The 22038-nt window shown below is 47.2% G+C and overlaps 1 protein-coding gene across 1 annotated transcript; it reads right to left on the reverse strand.

The window, feature by feature from the left end:
• Window positions 1-1365: 1365 nt before the first annotated feature.
• Window positions 1366-21499, reverse strand: LOC128275689 (acetylcholine receptor subunit beta-like 2). Its single transcript, XM_053014277.1, has 9 exons — window positions 21323-21499; window positions 20734-21245; window positions 20540-20672; window positions 20346-20473; window positions 20057-20232; window positions 18608-18760; window positions 16384-16463; window positions 15736-15845; window positions 1366-1605 (listed from the first exon to the last, which is right to left on the reverse strand). Exons 1-9 carry the CDS (start codon window positions 21375-21377, stop codon window positions 1390-1392), a joined length of 1563 nt encoding a protein of 520 aa, XP_052870237.1. The 5' UTR covers window positions 21378-21499; the 3' UTR covers window positions 1366-1389.
• Window positions 21500-22038: the final 539 nt, after the last annotated feature.

Genomic DNA, 22038 nt, shown 5'->3' on the forward strand with positions numbered 1-22038 from the left:
CCAAGACACGCTGCTTTTGCTCGCTCGAATGGCACCAGACTAGCAGTTGTGTATCTGGTACGGTTTATTCATAACATAATTATATCATAACAGCCATACCTAGGGAGAAAAAGCCGGCCCTGTAGATTCATAACACTTTCTTCTGCTGCATTTCCTTGTCAGGATTACGGAGAAAGCTAAATTAAAAATTATATCTCTTTCTGCTGCATTAAAATCCAAAGTTCATCCTGATGCTTCTCAAAATGTATGCTTTATTAAGCCCCAGCCTCCGCAAACAGACGCTGGAAACAGCAGAGAGTGAGAAAACATAATAATTAAGTATTCGTTCATTCATTCAAAAACATTAATCTTAATACAAACGACTGGCGCCGCAGATAAGTAAACAGATAAACAAACTGCACTCCAAACCCGGAAAGCATCACCTGGAATAAGGTGCCAAACAATGGCTCTGCAACGAGCAAAATCGTCCATTTCCCAGTGCCACTCAGTGCGGCAAAGATACCATCCAGGCGACCAGACCCTGGTTGCGGTGAACAGAACGCCGGAAAAACCCGGTGGGTTGAAGCTCTGCTGAAAGTTTGATCCTTGATTCCCACTCGCGCTCCACTCGGATTTAGGGGTTCATTTTGCACTTTCGGTTTCCACTTTCCTGGAGATCCCGGAGCTTTCGCACTGGAAGAAGTTGCGTCCGTCCTGAGCCAGCCCCAGCAACAGACGAAGCAGCATTAAGAGGAAATCATCTTTCTCGACACTCGTCGGGCAAGTGCTTTGCATAGGACTCTCGCGCACAAGAACCCTCCACGGACAACCCTACTGCCAGCAGCCTGGAAAGGTTGTTGGGAACTGCTGTTTGTTGTCGCTGTTTCAGCCGGTGCAAACTACAACTGGTTGAGGTTCGTTCCATTGCAGACTGTTGATGTTAAGGGGTGGCTTTTGGTCTTGTTCCAAAAAATGTTTCAAGTACTGAAGAGCGTGACGCTGGAGTACAGGAGACACATAAGAATCCCAGAATTTAGCAAAAGTCTTCAGCACACAATACAGAAAACGAACACCATGTACTTCAACTCGGTACAAACATGTGCGTTTACAATTTATTATCTAACTCCGCGGTTAACGTTTATGTTTTCGTTAAGAAATACCATCAATTCGCTGTTCGTATGTTATAGAGTAGATTCATTAGTAATGTAGGGCTAAGCTGAAATCCTTAATCGTATCTATTAGTCAAAATGACTACGTCACGTTCATATTCGACGGTCTGCTCCGAAGGTTAGGTTATGTTTTATAAAACTCTTAATTTGATACGGTAACCACCTCGCACAGACAGGAAGCAAAAAGATTGCAATAAAAACCATCCGAAGTGCCGGCTTCTACGACCCTCAAGGCTCCAGCTTAGTCGAGCGTGATGCGCACAATGTCCGGCGGAAGCATAAAGTTGTTCTTGCGCAGTGGAATTTCGCTCAGCTGCTGATCGACCGGTGCTCGCGTATCGTACAGTGACGGACTCTGGAAGATGATTCCGAACGTGCCGAAAATGCAGGAAAACGTAAACACCCACAAGAAGAACCGGTCCAGCACCATCGAAACAAACTTCCAATCTTCGACGATCTGCAGGAAAAGACAAGCCAAAAAATATATTAGAAAAGTTATTAAAATTATATTAACCATTAAATGCTTCATCGATGCCAAGACCTGGCTGTCTTTCGAGTTAATGATATTTTATATTTTCTAATTTCTGTACCAATCAGACAAACAATCGAATCAGGGTACAAATATTTAATACCACTCTGCAGTGTTTGCCTATTTGGCAAATGATACATAATTTACGTTTCATGAAACATCGGCCTTACGAACTTCTCCGAGTCAACCAAACACTGTAACTTAAAACCGATTCCTTCCGCCAAATCTAATTTTATCGCTTCGAAGCACCTCCTTCGTGACAACCGTGACTACTGCCAACGGGATCCACCCGGTGCCAATAAATCAACTTCGTTCGTGTCGATGAAATTGAAAATATGATTTTCACTTTTTCCAGCGTAATCTCTCCCGCAGCGTCCCCGAACAATCTACTACACAGAATGGACCCGAAAAAAAATTTACTCCCCGTCATGATGCTCACAAGCGCCGAGTGTCCTCGGGGAACCGGAAACTCGGGAAGCGATCCACCCGTCGGTGGCGGTGTATTACGCCGCAGGCGAACATGATTGATTAATATGCATATAATTCATCTGAAAATTGATTGAATACGGTGATATTGTTTTAATTTTCCAGCGCCGCTGGCATTCGCTGGGCTGGGCGATTCGTTAGGGATTCGCAACCACCCTGGTGTAAGGTTACAACTTCGGCAAAACCGAAACCTTGGTCTGAAGGGGAAGAAAATTACCTCTGTCTGGGTGAGCCAACTTTACTCTTCGCTGGTGAAAGAGCCACTAGAGTTTTCCCGTGGAAAAGTGATACCTAATAACACAATTCTTGTTCAAAGATAATATGAAACCTGTTCATTTCGGCGCTTAACGGAATTTTCCACAGCCATTGCTGCGGCTTCGTTATCGATGATTAATCAGCTCCTCTTTTCGGTGGGTGGGTGTGTGTGTGTGTTTCGATACAGGCCAATTTATCGTGAAAGCTTACTACAACAGCATGAGCAATGTTTCGTCCTGTTAATCGATCAGCCCATTGTTCTGCAATGCCAATTAATCAGTGCGTCGTTTTTTGTGTCGAACGGTGAGCACCTAATTTATTATCATTAAGCGCTTGGGAGAGTCTTAGAAAGAGAGTTTGAACTTTTCGTTTCACAGTTTCATACACCATGATGGACATTCATTCGAAGAGATTAATACTTCAACCTTATACGAATTCTCAAAGGTTTGGTTCATGAGAAAACCAACACGGTATATTACAAACAATCGAACAAATTAAAAAGAGTACAATGCAATAAACCATGGTAACTGATGTTTTATTAAATTTCACTTTAGTTTAATTAAACTTTTTTCTCGTTGATTGATGAAGCCCAGTTATCTGACACATGGCGTCATTGTATTACACTACGGATGCTCCATCTTCCCTCCACTAAGCGTACACGTCAGGACACGCCACGGCTCCCGGCACTAATCCCGTGGGGCCCGTGACAGCTGTCACCGGGATCGTACTGAAGTCTGCTGCTGACACTGACGACACACTGACTGACTATCGGTGCCGCCGCCATATGGTCAATGACTTATGCACGCCAAATCGGTGCCAATCCAACGAAACAGCTCGCCAAACTTTGTAGAAAAAGCACATCAGCAATATGCTGGAACTGTTTGTCATCTGGCCCAACGCCACACGCATTTGCGGCCCTTCCGGCCTCTGCAGTCGTGTGCGCTGGCTTTCCTTAGAGCCCGTTTTTCTGCGTGTGCACACCACAAAAACGCATATACAAAGGGCCCTGCCAAAAACGCTGATCTAGCTTATAGCAGAGTTTCAGTGTATGAAGAGGAAGACGAAGCGATAACGAGTTCCGGGGAAAAGTAACCCGAAAATAGCTCAAGCTTAACCGACTCGTCGCTGTCGGCAAGCTTTTCGGGTTTAGCTAAGGCTCACTATGTACCGAGCACAAGGCTGGAAGTGGTTAAAATATGAACATAAATTATTTTATTACATTACAAATAATACCCCAAAGGAACAACAGCAATTGATAAAATTGCTTGGTATAAACCTTTAAGTGGCTTGTGACAGGTGTCAGAATTATTACATTTAGTAGTCACGGTCAATGAAAACCAAAGTTCGAGCAGTTTCTAGCAGTTTCATTATTTTCATTGAGTGAATTTATAAGAATTCCAAACTTTATTTTTAAATGAAATGCATCCCAATCATTCGAATGTCTAAAGATACTTACAATTGCCCGATTTAAAATATTCCCGATTCAGCACAAAAATGATGAAACTAACAAGTAAGTAACAAGGTTCAGTAGTGTTTTCAATTTGAGATTAGTTTTCATTTGAGAAATAGTTAAACAAAAGAATTTAGCAAAACTATTTCCATCACAAAGAGCTAATGTCACCCATAGTGGCTCTATCGCGAACTGCATTCTAAGCGTCGTGCGAACCGGGCTTCACCCAGAGTCATCGCTAACGGTCGAACACGGCCAGACATTTCTCCACATAATTAATGTACATATTTGAGGTCCCGACTATGGCCACCGTTTTCCGTGTTTTCTCGCTCGCCGAGAACACGAAAAGGATGGCCCAAGGTGAGCTCAACCGTACCCGGACCGGTGGTTGGCGTAGAAAATATATTGAAGAAAAAATTAGATTGGACATTCTTCGCCATTATTGCCACCCACTAGTCCACGGACCGCACCTCGAAACCACTTCCTGCTCACCGAGCGAAACGATGGCTTCGTTATTATTATTTGATGATTCCCGGTCCAGCGACGGACGGACGCGGGCGCTTCATTTTATGTTAATCGCTTGGGATTTATTTTCAGTAAATTTAATTATCCTTCTGAAAGGGCCCACTCGATTGGCGTCGCTTTGGCAGGAAGCAGGACACGGGACAAACGACACCGGGGCACAATCTATTGCTTCGTAATTGCGGCCTCCGCGTCACCGGCCACCCTTCACAACGCGGACCAGTCGGAAGGCCAAAGATCAGGTGCTTCGTTTTCGGTCTCTCGCTGCGCGTGTCGCGTGCCCCGCAGGACTTCGCAGGACAATAATCGGCCGGACCGCTCTAACGGGCTCTGCGGGTGCGATTAGCGAAAATTGACCAGAAACCGGTCTTCCTCAATCACCGAGTGCACTCGGGGGGTGCTCGGACGGCCCACGGACACGGAACGGCCAGTTAAAGGTTTCGCCACCGATCGCTGACGACGTTTTAATGGTGGCACGTAAATCGCACTGAAGCGTACGGCTTTTATGGCGAATCACGCCGGAAGGACGACGGATTTCGTGCCAAATTAATGGCTATTTCGCGGCAGTATTGTGTATCGGCCAAAGTGTGGTCTTTAAGCCAAAAAGAAAATGTCAAATTTAAAGGCCTATCATATGGTAATTTTTTGCCATTCAAAAACGCCTGGCCTCTCGAAGTATTATCGGCCACTGCACGCAGCTGCCATGACTGGGCCCCAGGTCGTGGTGTTATTTTGAAATGTATTTCGAAATAATAGTCCCCCACACAATATTATCCGCAGAGCTAAGCGAAGGTTAAATATGCTCCACCGAAAAGTGCTTACCCAAGGCCTCCGGATTTCGGTGCTTGCTGCTGGCGGCAAAACATTGGTGTCCCCTCACACACACGCACACACACACACATGTCGGTGGGCACACGCACAGCCACCAACACGTCGTTGAAGTCCACTAACGAATGCTTAACTTACGGGCTGGACACGTATCCGCTTGAACCCCTTTTTTGCCGGCCGTTCAACCCGAGGGTCGCGTTAGTCCGGTGACTTACGAACTCAAATATCCCATCAACTTTAATTAGGGCTTCGGTCCGGTTTTGTCAGCATTTTCCACGGCCCCAGCCCAGCCGGAGGACCCGACGCGTTCCCGGAGATCAAGGCAACGGCCAGCGCACCCCAAAAACAGTCCTCGCAATTACCGGTGCTCCCAAAAAGCCGCCCGTTGTTCCGAGAAAAGGTGAAGCCAAAATAAGGGGCCCAAAAAATCAAGTGGCCTCGCTACAAAAGAAAAACAGTGAACCGAAAATTGTCGAGCCGAAAACGCTCGACGGCGAAAAATAAAACAAAGGAACATCCCACCACACGATTCCAGGATCTGAAAACCCGGCCGAAAGGGTGCTGCCAAAGTAAAAGGATTAAATTTTAATGATCATTACACTAGACGCCCAACCTACCGATGGAGAAACCGAGGAAAAATCTGGACCAACCTGTCGGGGAAACTGACGTCCGTTTGCTCTTTGAGAATAGCCGGCCGAGGTTTGGGCTGGGCTAAGATCACTGGAAGGATTCGCTGTCAAGGATTACGGCAAATCGGTAATCTTTACGGGTGTCCATTGCAGCATTACCTTTTCGTTTTGCCTCGCAGATAGCTTCGCTTTGCAGCTCACAAATAAATGCTGCACAACCCCAACTTTTAAGTACTACGAAATTAACCCAAAGCGAAAATCATACAAATACACGACCATCAAACGGTACGGTCAGACCGTAGGCCGTTGAAAGACGCCCGTCTTATGCTGCTTATCAGCGACGCTCCGATCCGATTAACGTTTTCGGTAATGCTTGACAATAACGGGGCAGTGATCATTTTTTTGCGGTATGAACAAATAATGAAGTGAAGCACGTAAAGAAAAAGAACAACAATCAAAAGGAGGCGAATATTTGTTAAATGTTGCCACCGGGAACCTCTTGTTTCTCGAGCCGTAAAACATGGCAAATATGCTCGCTATTACTTTCCTCCGACCCACTTTGGCAGCCGCTCATTTGCCCCTATTTGTTGGAATTGTGTAAACATTAACTAGCTTGTATTTTTTCGTTTATGATACAGAGTGTAGGATTAGGTTTTTTGTAATTACGTGTTTTCCTTAAAACACGTTTTTTACACCACCTACTTAATCTTTTAGAACATTTATTTTGCATTATAGCAAAATTGTTATGTTTTCTTTTTAATCTTAGAAGAACGGACCGGACCGTATTTATTAAATTTTAATTAGTTATCTTAATTAATAGTTATCTTAATCTAACTTAACAAGATTATCTTAATCAATATGTTGCCTCCACTTCAAAATTGCCGTATCCTGGGCTAACTCGGCTGTAAGATGCTGAAGGTGTATTACGTGTGTCGGTTCATGTTGTAATAGTATTATTGCTGTTGCCGAATGTGGATATTTTTACTACTAATAGGTGAAGTTCCGTGAAACCAAAATTGTTATGTTTATAAAAAAAAATTATGTAAACTCAAAAGAAATTATTTAAAATGCGATAATATTAACAAAACGAATTAAACAAGAAATCTGTGAATCAAAAAGATTAACAAACAGTTAGTAAACTTAAAAAACAATTATCGTTTCAAAATGATGTTTAACTTATTTCGAAACGTCGACTCGACTCGTAGACCGTCGAGTCGACTAGTAGACCGAGGAATTCTCCCGTTGATAGAGACAGTCTCCAGGTCTCCAGTCTATTTTATAACAAGAAGACTGACAGTCTCCTTGTTTTAAGCATCAAGTACACCTTTCGTGCAAAATCCGTTCAACTATCGACTGAATCAATACAACAGTGCATTGAATACCTTCTTTAAAATATTCCACGTCGTCGGCAAACGCAATCATCTCCCGCGAATGGACTCCTTTGCCAGACACCGAGATAAATATCAGTGCATCCTTAAACGGCAACGATCCCCACGGCCAATCCGTTAAATTGCTTCTAAAGTGTCGAAAAAGAGCGTTCGATTTCGGTCGCGTACGTTCAATGCGTTATCCACAAAGCCATTCAAATCACACCCGGGACCGGCCGGGCACAAATCCATCGAACACGATACGCATCCTTATGGGGCACACCTGCGAGAAAAATGGCGAACCAATGTCCCGTAACACTAGGACAACATGGGACGGCGGGAAACTTTATCTGCAATCCCAAAGGTACCCTATTCTGGAGCCACGGGCACGACTGTGGTACGAAAAAAAATACGTAAATAAAAACGAAATAAGCCACACAAAAAAGTCGCTGCCCCACGCTGCACGATGAGACGGTACTTTGGGATCAAATCACCCGAAAGAAGCTGAAGGGAATTTGCAATGAGCTGTAATGGACTGACCCGGCCGGTGCGTCCTTTGCGTATCAACCAGGTTCGGGCCCATTCTTCGCTTTCTTTCGGTCTGCGGGGTCCCAACAAACGCGCTCAGGGCCCAGGACTAACGAGACCGTGAATGGTGCGTTTAGCCCTCACCGAGGGCTCTGTAGTAGGTGAACCGTGTTGTTTGAAGGAAAGCATTCCCTTCGTTCGTTCACCTTCCTTTTTGAAAACGGCGGTCAAGGGACAGGGCTCTCTAGGGCCCGGCTAACCCCTGTGGCAGCGATGGCAGCCGTTTGTTATTTATCATTTTAACTGCCCTTTTACACGTGCATTCTTGAGGCGCCGCTTTGTGAGCCGTACAAATTGTGTGTTAGTGGCTGGCCAGCTACGGCTTGCCGGGGCCTTCGCGCCGAGGTCGGGTTTTTAAACCGCATACATTTTTCACCTTCCAGGCTCCTCCACTCGCACCCTTTTCCGCGCGTCCTGCCCTATTGGGGGCACGTGTTTGGGGCGTGAAATATGGACATCGATCAACGGAACCGACACCGGCCGGTTGCTTCGCTGATCGTGCCGGTTTCGGCCGGTTCCGATGTTGGCGAAAGCCAATTTTTTTTACCGAACCCTCGTCCACCCTGATCAAAATTAGTTTCTAACCCAACACGCTCCCTCCCGTTACGGGGGCAGAAGCTTCACTATTCCACCTGGTGCCCGGAGCGATACTGATATATAAAAGTGAGAAACTTCTACCAATGGCATTCAGTCTATGTTTCAAAATCCACTGCAAAATGCCCATCTCAGTTCTAAAACATTTACACAGTTTTGGCATTCTCTGTCAGTGGTAAATTGTTAAAGGTATGCAGTAAATTTAAATTATTGAAAACCTTTCGAACAAAAATCGGTTAAACTGCTTGTTATTCTATAGCGAGCATAAAAATTATTCCCTAATGTGTCTAATAATGTACCCTAATGTTTCTTTATAACTTTGGTGCTGGTACTTAGTTTTGTCTCATTCCTGTCTTTTAATATCTTCTCAACCACATTGTGAATCCTTGCAGAGCAACACTAATTTTTCCCACGAATTAATCGCCGACCATCGGAAAATGGAAAAACACTCATTTTTGGCCATTTTTGGGAAGCAAATTACAGCGCGCGCGCGCTCGGCGGCTGAGAATGGTGAGCCGATTCTTGCCAAACAGGCCCATAATTTGCTTTATCGTTCGCGAAAGGCGCCAACCGCAGGAGAGCGTCTGATCGCTTTACGATACGCCGCTCGCATTACGCTAAACACTTTCACCTAACGACTTTCGTTCGACAAATTGGCCCCGGCCACCGAAGCGTTGCCCGGCCGGCCGGCCGGCTGCCATTTTGCGTAATGGTGTAACAGTTCGGAAAGGATTCCCCGCTCGCTGCTCATAATGGCCGCTCGGCGGAGCGTGCAAATATTTTCATTTCTGCCCTAATTACCGCAACCGGCGTCAGTGTGGTTGCGCTGCGACGGCCCACACACTTTAAATCGACCAAGCTTCGATTTAAGGAAACGTTAGGTTCGGTTGGCAGGCAGCAGCACAGGGCAGCTTTAAAGCGCCGCTAAAAATACAAACACACACACACACACACAGCAGGAGGGCGCCTGACGAGAACTGCTGACTCTTTTATGCTTCACCACGTACACGAGCGCGCGGGAGTGACGCCGGCGGCGTGTCCCGGTTCAGCGGGAGGAAGCCATTTTCACCATTTACCGCACCATAGCGTCCATTATTTGTCTGATATCTTTTAAAAACTCATATTGCAGCACATTTCACCCCACCGTACGGTCCGCCGCCACCCACCACACTCCGGCGAACTCGAGGATATTGAGGATCCGGCAAAATGGATGTTCTTTACGTTTACGATGATAACTGACGTGCGTAAGAAAGAGAGAGAGCGCTCGCACACAGGACCAGAATCCGAGTGAAAATGTGTATTTAGGAGTGAAAAGTGGTACGCGAAAACAGAAAGCTTTTTGCCGCCAACCGATTCGACCGAACCGCAGAAAGGGCAACTCCTTCAACTCCTTTTCTGCTGTAGTTCACCCCCCACGATGGAGTACCAAACCGTGGGCGATCCGAAGAAGAAAAAAAAGGAGCTCGAAGCTCGAGCTCGAAGGAGGAACAAAACCAAGAGTGGTGAGTGGAATGGCCAGGTTCGGGGAGCGAGAGAGACAGAAGATTCTTACAAACTTGCACACGGCACACGTCCTGGCGTATGAAACGCATTTAATGCCTTTAAAGTGCGACGTACATTATGCGCCCCGATAAATGTGTGTGCGTCGTTGCCATAAAACGGTCCAATCGTGCTGACTTTCCGTTACTGTGCTCTGGCAGGGGTCGTATACTACGGTTCGAAAGTGTGTGACCGAACCAGCACGGGTCCACTTTTGTTGGGCCGACATAATTTAACCACATTTCACTGAAAACAACACTTCAAAGATTTCTAAATTTTTTCGAAAGATATCATGTATTGAACTAATACGATTTGGTTGACGTTAGCAAAAGAAATCTCCACAAAATGGCAAATTTTCAATAATATTGCTTAGACTATGAAATCAATAATGTTCTAACCGAAATTAAATATCAAACCGGTTATTGCACTTCAACGAGAAAAAGAGACAACCATTTATAAAAACATTGAACATTGAATATTGAATGTACGTTTTATTATAATACTATCGGTTCGCTAAATATTAGAAAATATTTCCAATTAGTGATAATTCAAATGTAAATTTTTTTCGTCAAAAAATTCGTCAAAATCCATTACGAAACTTGATCTTCTTTTGCAAACGTATTTTGAGGATGCGTTCCAAACGCTCCAAACGCTCAAATACTTATGTCGAACAGTGTACACACACACGTACCGTGTAAGGGTTACGCCTGGTCTGTCCTTTCCCCACGCACCGCCACGGAGTGGGCCAAAGAAAGGCGCACCTTCTTTGCAAAGGTTTGCATTTTCTCTCCATTAAAGAGTGCCGTCGGTTGGCCCTTGGCGGGGTGGGGCCCTCAACAGGTCACCCTGTCGGAACCTGTTAGCTACGTTAGTGCCCGGCTTATCGCTTTATTTAGCCGTGCGCCCAACCCTTGTCACGCCACGACGGGGCGTGCGGCTCCGACCCATTTCGTTTCCCTCATTTTCTTTTTGCTGACCATTTTCCTCGGATGAGAAAAGCCTTTGGCCTTTTCCGCAGCCCACCGCGTTGTGCCGTTGTGTAATGGGCAAAAAATAATGAAAGTTAATCGAGTTCTCTCTCTCTTGCATCGCGTCGGTAGCAACCCCCTTTCTTTGGCCAATTTCTCCAACCAAACATGCCCCGCAATAAGGCGAAGCAAAAACCACACCCGAGCGGATCCTTTTTCCGCGCGAATTCTCTGCGCGTGTCCTGCACCGACCGGCGTGTCCTTTTTCGCAACGGTCCCGACGTTGCGTACGAGTAAATCATATGAAAGTACACTCTTAAAGGGCAGCCGATCGGCCCGACGCGTACGTGTGCGGGCAGAGTGTGCTCCTTCCGTGTGGCGACGATGGTCCAATGGTCCACGAAGGCAGGACCGGGACCACGGGTGGCCACAAATGTTGGCACAATCAAGCTGCAGAAACAAAAATAACCGAGCAGCAAACAAATAAACAGCTTCGAGCATGTTTCAACTATTTCAACGCCGGGACATCAGGACGCCGAGACGCAGAGCTCCGCCACATGTTGGCCCATCGGCATCGGAGCGTCGGAGCGCTCAGAGGACATCAAAGGAATTTCTCGCATTTTTCGTACCGTGCCTTGCCGAATCCTTTCCGTGTGTGTGCGTGTGTTTTTTGTTTCTCTTTCAGGTTCACCATCCTTGCCGCCGCCGTTAAGACGAAACGGGACAACTGAGACACACCCAACCCCACATGTGGCACAAAATCAGCAACGGCACAGGGTGGTGCGTAGAAAATCGTTTTCCATATGTTCTTCAATGATTTTCGTTCTTCACAACAATTCATTTCATAAAAACATTTAATACCATTTGAAATTGTAAATAATTGTGAAGAATGTTTCAATTCCTCTACTTTTTAACATTTTTACCAAAAAAACGCACATAGCTTTACTAAGTAATATTCACAAAAGAGTTTCTAAGAAATTGATATTAAAAACAAAAAGAAGATAAAAATGCTTAACATTACACATTACAAAAGTTTATAATAAAAAAGCGCATTTTTTTTTAATCATTTCGAATGGTCAACGATTTTCCCACAAAAAACTCAAAAGAAAAATGTACACAATATTAAATTCCACGCTCGAAACACTCTATTGCCGTTTCAGTATCGCCCTGTTTCTGACGCCGATGTAACGATCCTGCTTTGCTGGTGGCAAGCAAACGCGAGGCACGAAACACTCCTTTGGGCATAAAGAATGAAACGTTCAGATTTTGGTTTCAAGGCAGCCAACCCGAGCTACCCCACTGCCCGGGACGAAGCATCGCCAGTTCTCCCGCTCAGAGCGCAGATAACCGCACAGCTGGGATTCGCTGGTACTCTACGAACGAGTGCCTTGGCCACCAGTAGCCGCCAGCATTTGTATGTACGCGCGCGTACGTGCACCAACTCTCGGTGCCACTTGTGCCCGTTCTGTGTGTTTGTGTGCTGTGTTTATGTTTGCTGACTACGGGCTACACGCCAAACATGGGCTGCCTCCACCATCTCTGACGGACGGCGACTCGTTGACTGCTCGATTACATCATTTTCTTATAATGCTATTTTAAATTCTTCTCTCGACCTCCGCGTCCGGCAGGCAGAGACTGGCCGGCAGAGGGTTGGAGGGTTCGAGTGCGAAGTTTCGCTCGAAGGCGCGTGCTTTAAGGTCCACACTCGTTCGGGAGACCGCCTCCGCCTCCGTCGCCGGGTGCCATGTGGTGCATTCACCTTGTGCGGGATGCGGCGCTAATGGGATTTTTCTCTCAACAACATGGAACCACACACTGCTCCCAGTGGAGTCCCGAGACCACGCTTTGTGGACGGATTCTCAAACAAAATTAGATTCCCAAAGAGGCTTTGTTAGGGAATGAGATTTTCTTTAAAAAGACCGTAACGGTGCTCGCGCTTCTATGTGGGAAGCTATGTTTGGAAAATCAAGTACTTTTAACGTGCTTTCTGTTTTCTAATGAAAATGTAATGAAAGCCTTTGCTAAAAATACACAACAACACTACAACACGACAACTTTTCAAAGGCACTTTCACTCTGATGGAGGCGCCTGGTTGCCGATGAACTTTAACCATGCAACAAAAACCGGCAGGGTGTTGATGTTCGCTGTTTTAGGAGAACCATCTGGCCACCCCTCGAACGCAGCCACCGAGAATGGGCCAAAAGGATCCCCAAGCCACGGTGCATTGCCAGCATTCGGAAACCAAACGAGCCGGCGGGTTGCAAAACATCATCAAGCTCGATGCACCGATGTTCCCGGCTCCCTGCCACTCGCCGCTGGCCACACGTGTGTTTGAGTTTAATCTCGTAAAATTCGGTACTGGATGGTTGTTGCACCCGGCCAAAGTTCTGCACAATGTGCAACCGGGCACTACAATTAGAAAGCTTCCCTCACCGGGCCCACCGGAACCGGCAGTCCGGACAACGGAGCAACTTTAGTGCTGGCATTAAATAAGCTGAGCAAAAATTCAAACACAGACTAGCGAAGTGACGGGCAAGGCTTGGGAAACGATGTAAACCAGCAAAGTTGGACAGTATCAAGCGCCATTGGTCAAAGGGTTGCGAAAATGTGTGCTCCGGCTCCGGTGTTCCCGTGCCGAGCTGAGCGTTTTGTACCGGTTTGTGAGTGTTTAAATAAATCCAAAACAAGTCGTTGCTTCTCAAGAAATGTTTCTGAAGAGCTTGTTATTTAAATTCCCTTCTCTTTTATCCATTCTGTTCTTCTGATTGAGACTTTTCCTAAGAGTGGTTTGTTAAGAGTTTTCCACTCGCAAAGGGCTGCAAGTCTCGTGTTTTTGGTACGACATTCATCTACAATAATCTGAAAGAATACAAGGCAAAGGCAAGAGCAACTTACAAAATAATTACTCGACAGGACAACCACTTACACGTTGCAGGACCCAAACGAATAGAACAGACATGGACTTGGTCTGAGCTGATTGCTACACACGCCATGCCATCGTACTTTTATCTTCCGTAAAAATCCTGGAGACCTAAATGTTCATCAGACTTGCACCTTTCCAATTGCAAGCTATTCCGGCCCATCCTTGCAATCACAGAAAACCGGTTCGTGGTTCAAATCCACATCCTTTCATTGGTCCGAAACTGCCTAAGAGATGGTATAAATGAGGAACTACCCGCAGAGCAATGCGTTAAATATACGTTTCATTCCGTTTTTTGTTCCTGAGTCAAATCTTCGATGCAAGAGATGAGAGTGAATCGAGATTGAGAGTCGAATCAAAGCGAATATCAGAAAAAGCACCTCACTACTAATTGAAGTGGGTTTTCAACGTTCCCCACTAGAAGTGCATGTGGACTGTTGTCTCTGCTAGCATTTAAAAAAATCAATTCACTAACATCAACATAAACGAAATCAAGCCGATGTATGGTAAATTGATTTTACTCATTGGCGTTCGCTAGTCCGTAGCTCTTGAAAGGCCTCTTTCTTTTTGTTTGATCTAGCAAATCTAGAAGGCATTGGCTCGGTAACCGCGACGCAACACATGTCCTTTGCAGTTGTCTACTTTGTTGTCTGTCTAACACAGAACCAGGGTATCAATTCTCAGGCTAGGACGGGTTCTCGGGCAACCCCACCCCACGCAGCATTTGTTTATGGCACATCGTTGCATCCACCGTTGCAAGGTGCAAAGCAAACCACCGGAGCACTTGACCGGAAACGGAAGAATCCTTAGAAGGAAGCACAGACCACCGATGCCTGCGTTCGCAGCAGACAATGGCCGCATCTTTGACGTAACTCTCTAACAGAGCCTTTATCTTCATCATCACCGAGAGTGCTCGGCTGCCGGGTGCCGGGCCAGGTGCGTCATGTTATCCTAAGGCAATTAATCCATTCGTCTGTGATCAGCATAATAGATTGCGTTCGAATGGAAATTGAATGGTTATTAATTAGTGCCCGGCCGCCTCCCGGTAGCCGAGCGTCTTCGGGCGGGTTCCCGTAAACTTACAGTTTGCGAAAGTGACGTTACTTTGTGCTATCGATTACCTCGGGGCCTCACCCGATCAAGCGGCGTCCTTTAGCAAGCAGCAAACGAGTAACCATCACACTGCACAGTGTAAACCCACAACCCGGGTGAAAGTTTCGATAGTTCGCCGAACGCACCCCGAACCGGAGATCGCAGTGTGGACTCCGGGCAAACAGCACACCATCCTAACGATGTTAGTCATGGAACCTCGTCACTCTTGGAGTGTGATTAAAATTAAACACACCCCCGTATGGCGTCGAAATCAGAAAACTTAGGGCTAGGTGATAGGTAAGTACTGATTGCGCACAGCCACCGACCACCGCAATGGCTAATCGGAAGACTACGGATCACAACTCCGCCGCACCAAGCGCACCAGGGGGATCACCAGTAATCTGTGGGTCTATAAATCAGTTCTCGTTTTTTAGCAGCCGCCATTCGGAACCTAATCGCTCGGAGTATGTAGATTAGCGTTACATACCGTGCGCCTCTCGGGAATATTTTTGAAAGCATGAAAAGCTAGTAAATCTTCAATTACCATGCTCGTAAATCTCGGTACGCACGCACCGGGAGACCCAATAAATCTTCAGCCGAGGGATTGATCCTTTTGCTGGTTTTTGTTGTTGTTGCAGCTTGAGGACCAGTAATCTCGGTAAGAAGAAATTTCATTTACCCAGCCCCGTATAGAAAGTTCGGTCCGCCCCAGACGGCCACAGTGTATCAGAAACAGATCCATCAAGCGGACCAGGCGCAGATCCCGCACCGTTCGGCACGTCTTTAGCCGAGCCGTGCGCCCCGCAGCATCGCTACTCACCTCATTATCCTTATCGGCGTCCTTGATGTGCTGGGCGATAAATCTTACCGCCTGTATCGCGGACAGCACCTCCGGTGATAATTGCTTCGGTATGACATTGTCCGCCTCGACTGCTCCGTGGCCCGTGGTGAGTTGGAGGTTAAACCGAACCGCAAGACAGCAGCCACCGGGCGGTATCCGGTAGCGAGACCGGAAATTGTTTTCCCGCAACCGAACCGAAGCATGGCAGTGGCAGTCAGAGTAAAGGTCGCCCGATGAGGTGTTCCGGTGTCCGGTGTAAGGGTCGGATGGTGAACGCCCCGAAATAGGTGAAAATGGGCAACCATCCCGTTGGGTGGGTGAGAAAAACAATTTTCAGAAACGGTTAGCAGGACCCTCGCCGTCGGCGGGGAGGCCAACTTTGGGCAGCAACAGCCAGCAGCGCCGCTCAAAAAGGCTCATAAAATAAATCAAAGTTTAATTATAAATTATCATACTGGCCCCGTTGGTTGGACGGTCGAGCGTGCGTGCGTGCGTGACTGTTTCTGCTGCCCGGGTCGGTCGGTCGGGTCGGCTCACACGATCTATCACGTCGTCCAGCGCCGACCCAATAATGGTCTCCCCCCGAGCCGCGCCACAGAAGGCACCTTTTTTCGCGCCCAGACTTACCTGAACCGTGCGATAGATTAACTCCTATATTATCGAAACTGTCGCCGCCCTCCTTGAACTCGCCGGGAAAATCACTGACACTGTGGAGCGAAGGGAAAAGATGGGTGAAAAGTGAAGATGAAATGGGTGCGACCCAAAGGCGACGAAAACACGGCAGAGGTATGGCATCAAGCCGACGGGAGGTCATGGATCCAGAGCCAACAACAACAGCGACAACGGTGGAAACCGACCATCGGTGGGCCATTCGAGCTCGGGCGGTACAAGAACTGTCCACCAGGCGAAAGGAGCGCTCTTATCGGGCGCAATTTATCTCCCCCGGGGACCGGATCTGGGGTTTCAAGCGCAACCAAACAAACAACGGTTGACTTCGGCCCAACCCTAATGAGTTTCATAATAACAAAATGATGAATTTCTTCAACCAACTTTCCACTAACGGCCAACTTTCGACACGAACGGGCACATCCATCTGTAACGTGCATCTTCCTCGGCCTGTCGTGAGGTCCTAGTTACATCAACATGGTTGAATGCGCAAGGTACCGAGGGCCACGAACTATAACCTCTTCTGAGTTCCAGCGGTAGGAGTTGGCTAAATGTTACTAAAACTGATACATGACTAGATAATGGATTATTGGAAACTATGCTTGGCTAAAGCCTGAGGCAATCCGCAGCAACGTTGATAAGAGTGATTTGAACCTCAGCAAAACATGTCGGCCCATCAACGTGGATACTGATAAGGGCCACCACTTTGCGCTGAACTATCACAAAATTGACGAAGGGCAAGGCGGGCGGGTGGAGTATAATCCGTTTCGTGTAGATTCCGTAAATTGTTCATCAACACCTAAACAAGAATATCGAAACTCGGAATTAAGGCACGTAATTGGGTAAGCTCACAAGTAACATTGACTTCAGCGAAGCAAAGGGTTGTAGAGGGGTTGTACCTTTACTTTACAGCCATTTAAGTTAGCATGCGTATTAGGCTGGCTTAGTCGTTTGGCTATAATTTAAGTTAGTGAGTATCAAAACAGCACTTTTTTCAATAACAAACAAATACAAAGCAAAAAAGATGTTGAGTTCGATACGATATCAGGATCTCGTCTAGCGAAAATCTCTTTTCAGCGGCTTCGTAAATGCCTTCATCCTAAAGATGTTAAATGATGAAATAGGACTCGGTCAAATCTGTCTACAATCCTGTCTACGATTGATAATTGACCTATTTAATTAAATGCAAACGATAAATTTAAACAGTGAATAAATGTATTCTCATGATCTGTGAATTCTAATGACATGTTCCGGATTTTGAACTAAAGAGAATATAAATGAAGTAAAATCAAGTTCACATCAAGGTCAAGAAGTGCACAACCTTGTTTAAACTTCCAAAAGAATTGTGAACTGTGGTTCGAATACCTCGTCCGTTTCAACCACTCACAGAAAAATTAAAATACTGTTTTGTTCTGCCCGTCGATTAAACGCGTAACAATAAATCCACAACTTAATCGAAAGGAAGCTGTGAACCGGCAAACCGCTTTTCACAGCTTTAAGTACCGCCGTATTCCGTTCCGGATTTAAAATGAAATGAAACTGCATTCCACGATCCGGCGACACACACGATAACCGTGCGCCATCCGGAACCGCCATCGCTTACCGCCATGGGTCAATATCTTCATTGACAGAAAATAATTCAATTTTTAGGTCGCTGCCGACCGCAGGACGACTCTGGCAGCTGTGGATGCGTTTGCTTTTTTATGAAAACATGAAAGTCAATTAATGATAACGACACCGAACATGGCACCGTGACGGACTGGATCGTGTAGCACTGATAATTCAATTTTATGTTGGCCCACTCTAGCCTGGCGTGAGCGGGACAGGCAAAGTGAAAAGGACGTCCCGACGCTTTCATTACAGGACATTGCATCTAACGAGATCAAACATTAGAGAGGGACACATTTGATAATGTCTTCCCGAGGACGCCGACGACCACGGCGATGGAATTGAATGGTACCGTTTCCAGTTCATCGACCACAGGTTGGCGATTGGGGTTCGGAAGGAAGAACGCAGATACGTCAGCCGTTCAGCCGTTTTGCAGCCCCACGTGACAGACAACATCGCTTGGCGATAACCGTGCGACCGGAGCGGGCCGAAACTTTTACGACCCAGTCCGTCAACCATCAAAAACTCGTACCCGTGCCCGTCGGTCGGCCCGACGGGCATCCCTTGAGTCGCTTACCTCATCTCGATTTCGTTCGTGTAGCCGTTGCTGGGCGTCGAATCGTCGTAATCCGGCAGCGTGTACTTGGCCCGGCGCATCATCAGAATCTTTGGCATAATCTCCAGGAACAGCCTCCGGACGAATGGTGACATTTTATGCGTTGATGTGCTCCTGGAACGGGAGATTGGGAATTGATGGTTATGACGGCCGGGCGGGAGGAGATGTCTCGTCGTCCCACGCACCCATAGACCCGCAGCGCCGTACCATTTATCTGCTCACGACCCAGCGCCGGCATGAAGACATTTTGGGTGCTGCACCTCACATTAACCCTTTTCAAATGGAGCCACTCTCCGATTGGTAGCATCCCCCCAGGTAATCGCAGGTCACTTGCCGTCACTTTGAAGGGAGCTCAAAGAAATCTCCTACACCGGAAGCGTAATGTGGGCCCGCAGATTCGGGTCATTAAAAAGTTTACGCTCGTGCGCCCGGAGGTGGCGTAAAGACGATCCGCGTAGCGCTCCTCGGCACCCAAAAAACTGCGAAGTGAACGTGTCATTTATTCCTTCGCCATTACTTTGCGCAACGTCATCACTCGTCTAGGGCTCGGGCAACAAAAGTGAGACGAAAATAAAAACACGCCCGGTAACAGGTGTTAATTACGTTGTCTGGCTGTGTAATGGTCCAGCCGCGGACGGTGCTGCGTCACGGGCGAGCGGACTGACGCGATTTGTGACAAACGACTGTCCGGCACTGTCCGTAATGGCGCTGTCCACACGTGCGCTTTAATGTGCAGCCATAACGTTGGTAATGTCCAGACGCGGGATGCAAAATAAAAACTGGCTCATAAAGAGTACGGGTTTGTGGCCCCGCTTATAAAACCTGCCGACTGGACCGAAGTGCGTCGTGTGAAGCCAGTGAATCCGCTGGCCGATGGTGTCATACGTGATGAGCCCTAATTTCCGGCACTTCCTCTCCGAAAAGACACACACACGCAACGCCGGTGCTGTCCATAAACAGCATTAGGGTTTTATTGTTATGATTATGGTCTAAAATATTAATCGTATGATGTTCACTTTTTAGGAAGTTACGATGTGCCGCAGATGTGGAGTTAAAAGTAATACAGTCCGTAACCCAAGATAGCAGATAGCGGTACAGCAGGGGCAAACACTGAATCAAGAGCGTTACTTAGGGCCGGTTGTAAAAAAGCGGAATTGAATATTATAATGGGGTTCCGTGAAGCCTTGCCCTTACCAGGAGATGCCATGGAAAAGTATCATGCTGCTGCTGCGCTTCTTGAACCCACGATAGTTGTGGCAAGATGCCACTAAAGTAGCTCTAGACGACACTTGACTCCGAGGTGTTCGATGCTCCCGGAGCCACACCAAACATCAAAGGAACTGTTTTTCCAACAGTTACCATTATCTAGTTTCTGTAAGCACTCGAGAAACGCTTGAAGCGTCCACTCACCTGTACCAGACGTTCAGCACGCAAACCGTCGTCCAAACCGACAGCGACACAAGGATCATCGTGAAGAGCAGATACTTCCCCAGAAGTGGCACCGCCAGTGACGTGGGAGGGATGATTTCGGCCAGCAGCAAAAAGAACACAGTCAACGACACCAGTATCGAGATGCAGAGCGTGACCTATGAATGAGATAGAAGAGATTGGTGGTTGATATGGTTCTTCTAGCTGCATCTCTTGATGGCCTCCGCAAGGCCGGACGATGAGGCAAGTAACAAAAACAAACGGCCGTTACCTTCTCGCCGGAATCGCTGGGCAGATAGAACACGAGCACGGTCAGGAACGTGATGCCGACGCATGGAATGATCAGATTGACCGTGTAGAAGAGCGTCTTGCGTCTCATCGTGAGCTTGAACGTGATGTCTGCAAAAGAAAAACAGGCTCGGTGTTTCACCACTGTGGCCGCAAATTCGTGGCAGTCCACTATACCTGAGAACGGTTCCGGACAACAGGGATAGTACTCCTCGTTGCGGCTTGCAGGAACTTCCAGCATGTCCCACTCGACGGACAAATAAAACTCACTCAGATCGATTCCGATCTGTACCAGATTGCTGCCGGGAATCTGAAAGCAACAAACGTCCGGATGTTTAATCCTTCTATAACGTCGGTCCCGCTGGACCTACCTGGTCGAGGTGCCGCAGCTCAACCTGCGCTCCGTTGTACGTCCACGAGCCAAACTTCATCAGGCAAGTTTGCTCATCGTACGGAAAGTACTCGACGTTCATCTCGCAGGACGACTTGTAAATGGCCGGTGGCTCCCAGAACACCTCGCCCGTGTACTTCAGCGTGGCCTTCGTCATCAGCGTCACCTCGTAGTTGCCGTCCCAATTGTTGTACAGCACAATGTCCGGCAACCAAATCTGCTCCGACGGTACGTACAACATTTCCACACCGCCATACTCTTCCGGGTCCCACTTGAGCTTGTAGTCGAACCACTTTTGCTTCACCCACAGATTGGTCGTCATCACCTGGTTCCGGAGGCTGACCTCGATAAGCTGCGACAGCTTCAGCCCCAGCCAAACGGTCAGCGTTTCGGTGTTATTCACCACGGGCCGTATCAAACGATTGTAGTTGCTCAGCAAATCGTCGTACAACCGCTTAGCGTCGGGATTGGCTTCGATGTGCACGATGGAAGCTGAAAAATTACACGAACCAAACTTAGAATTGTGCACACTCCTTAGAACCGGATCTACAAACCCCCTTTGTACTTACCCTTTGCCGAGCTCAGGGTGACAAGACACAGCAGAATCAGCTTCGCGTTCACCATCTTTAGACTGTTGCTAATTTCAGTTTCAACTTTCCTCCGCTTGGAATTACTGCCTTCCAATGGGACCAACGCAGAACACTTTCACCACAATGGAAGTGCCTCGCCCATCTACGGATCTGCAAATTCTGGTGCCTTCGAGTGAGATGTGGAAAATGGTTGGATGCTGCACAGCGCACGAAACTTCCGTCCGTTGTCAGTGTCCACCGAACCGAGAGAGAGAGAGGGAAAAATCGATAGGCGTTTTGGGCAGAGAGAGCATCACGGAATCGGTCTCTCAGCCGTTCCCAGATGGCTTTCCGGTACGCATGCGTTTGTTTACAAAACAAACCCTCCCTACTGTGGGGTACGCACGACCACGTGCTTCCATTTATCAACACGTGCGCCGGCATGCATCGAGCACGCCGCGGCCGAATGGGCCACTGAATCCTCTACCGAGTTGGGGAAAGTAAGGAAAGACACCTTGTGGCGAAACGACCCCAGCACGAGGTCCGGTTGGGGGGAACCACGTGTTACGTTAACGCACCGTAACCATACAGCACTTTTTTCATTTTGTACCCTGAACAGAGTTCAATACACTAGGGAAATGAATGGAGGGACTTTTTTCTTAAATGATACGAAACCATATTTTCATTGATAATGATTTTTTAAAAAGGATTTTCAT

This window comes from Anopheles cruzii, chromosome 3 (genome assembly GCF_943734635.1).
Source record: "Anopheles cruzii chromosome 3, idAnoCruzAS_RS32_06, whole genome shotgun sequence".
Classification (NCBI taxonomy): Eukaryota; Metazoa; Arthropoda; class Insecta; order Diptera; family Culicidae; genus Anopheles; species Anopheles cruzii.

Excerpts from the sequence above, each read along its gene's own strand:
- LOC128275689 (XM_053014277.1), bottom strand. The coding sequence starts at position 21,377 with ATGGTGAACGCGAAGCTGATTCTGCTGTGTCTTGTCACCCTGAGCTCG. Across the intron at positions 21,246-21,322 it reads CACCCTGAGCTCGGCAAAGG|CTTCCATCGTGCACATCGAA; the intron begins GTAAGTACAAAG and ends GTAATTTTTCAG. Across the intron at positions 20,673-20,733 it reads AGCTGCGGCACCTCGACCAG|ATTCCCGGCAGCAATCTGGT; the intron begins GTAGGTCCAGCG and ends TGTTGCTTTCAG.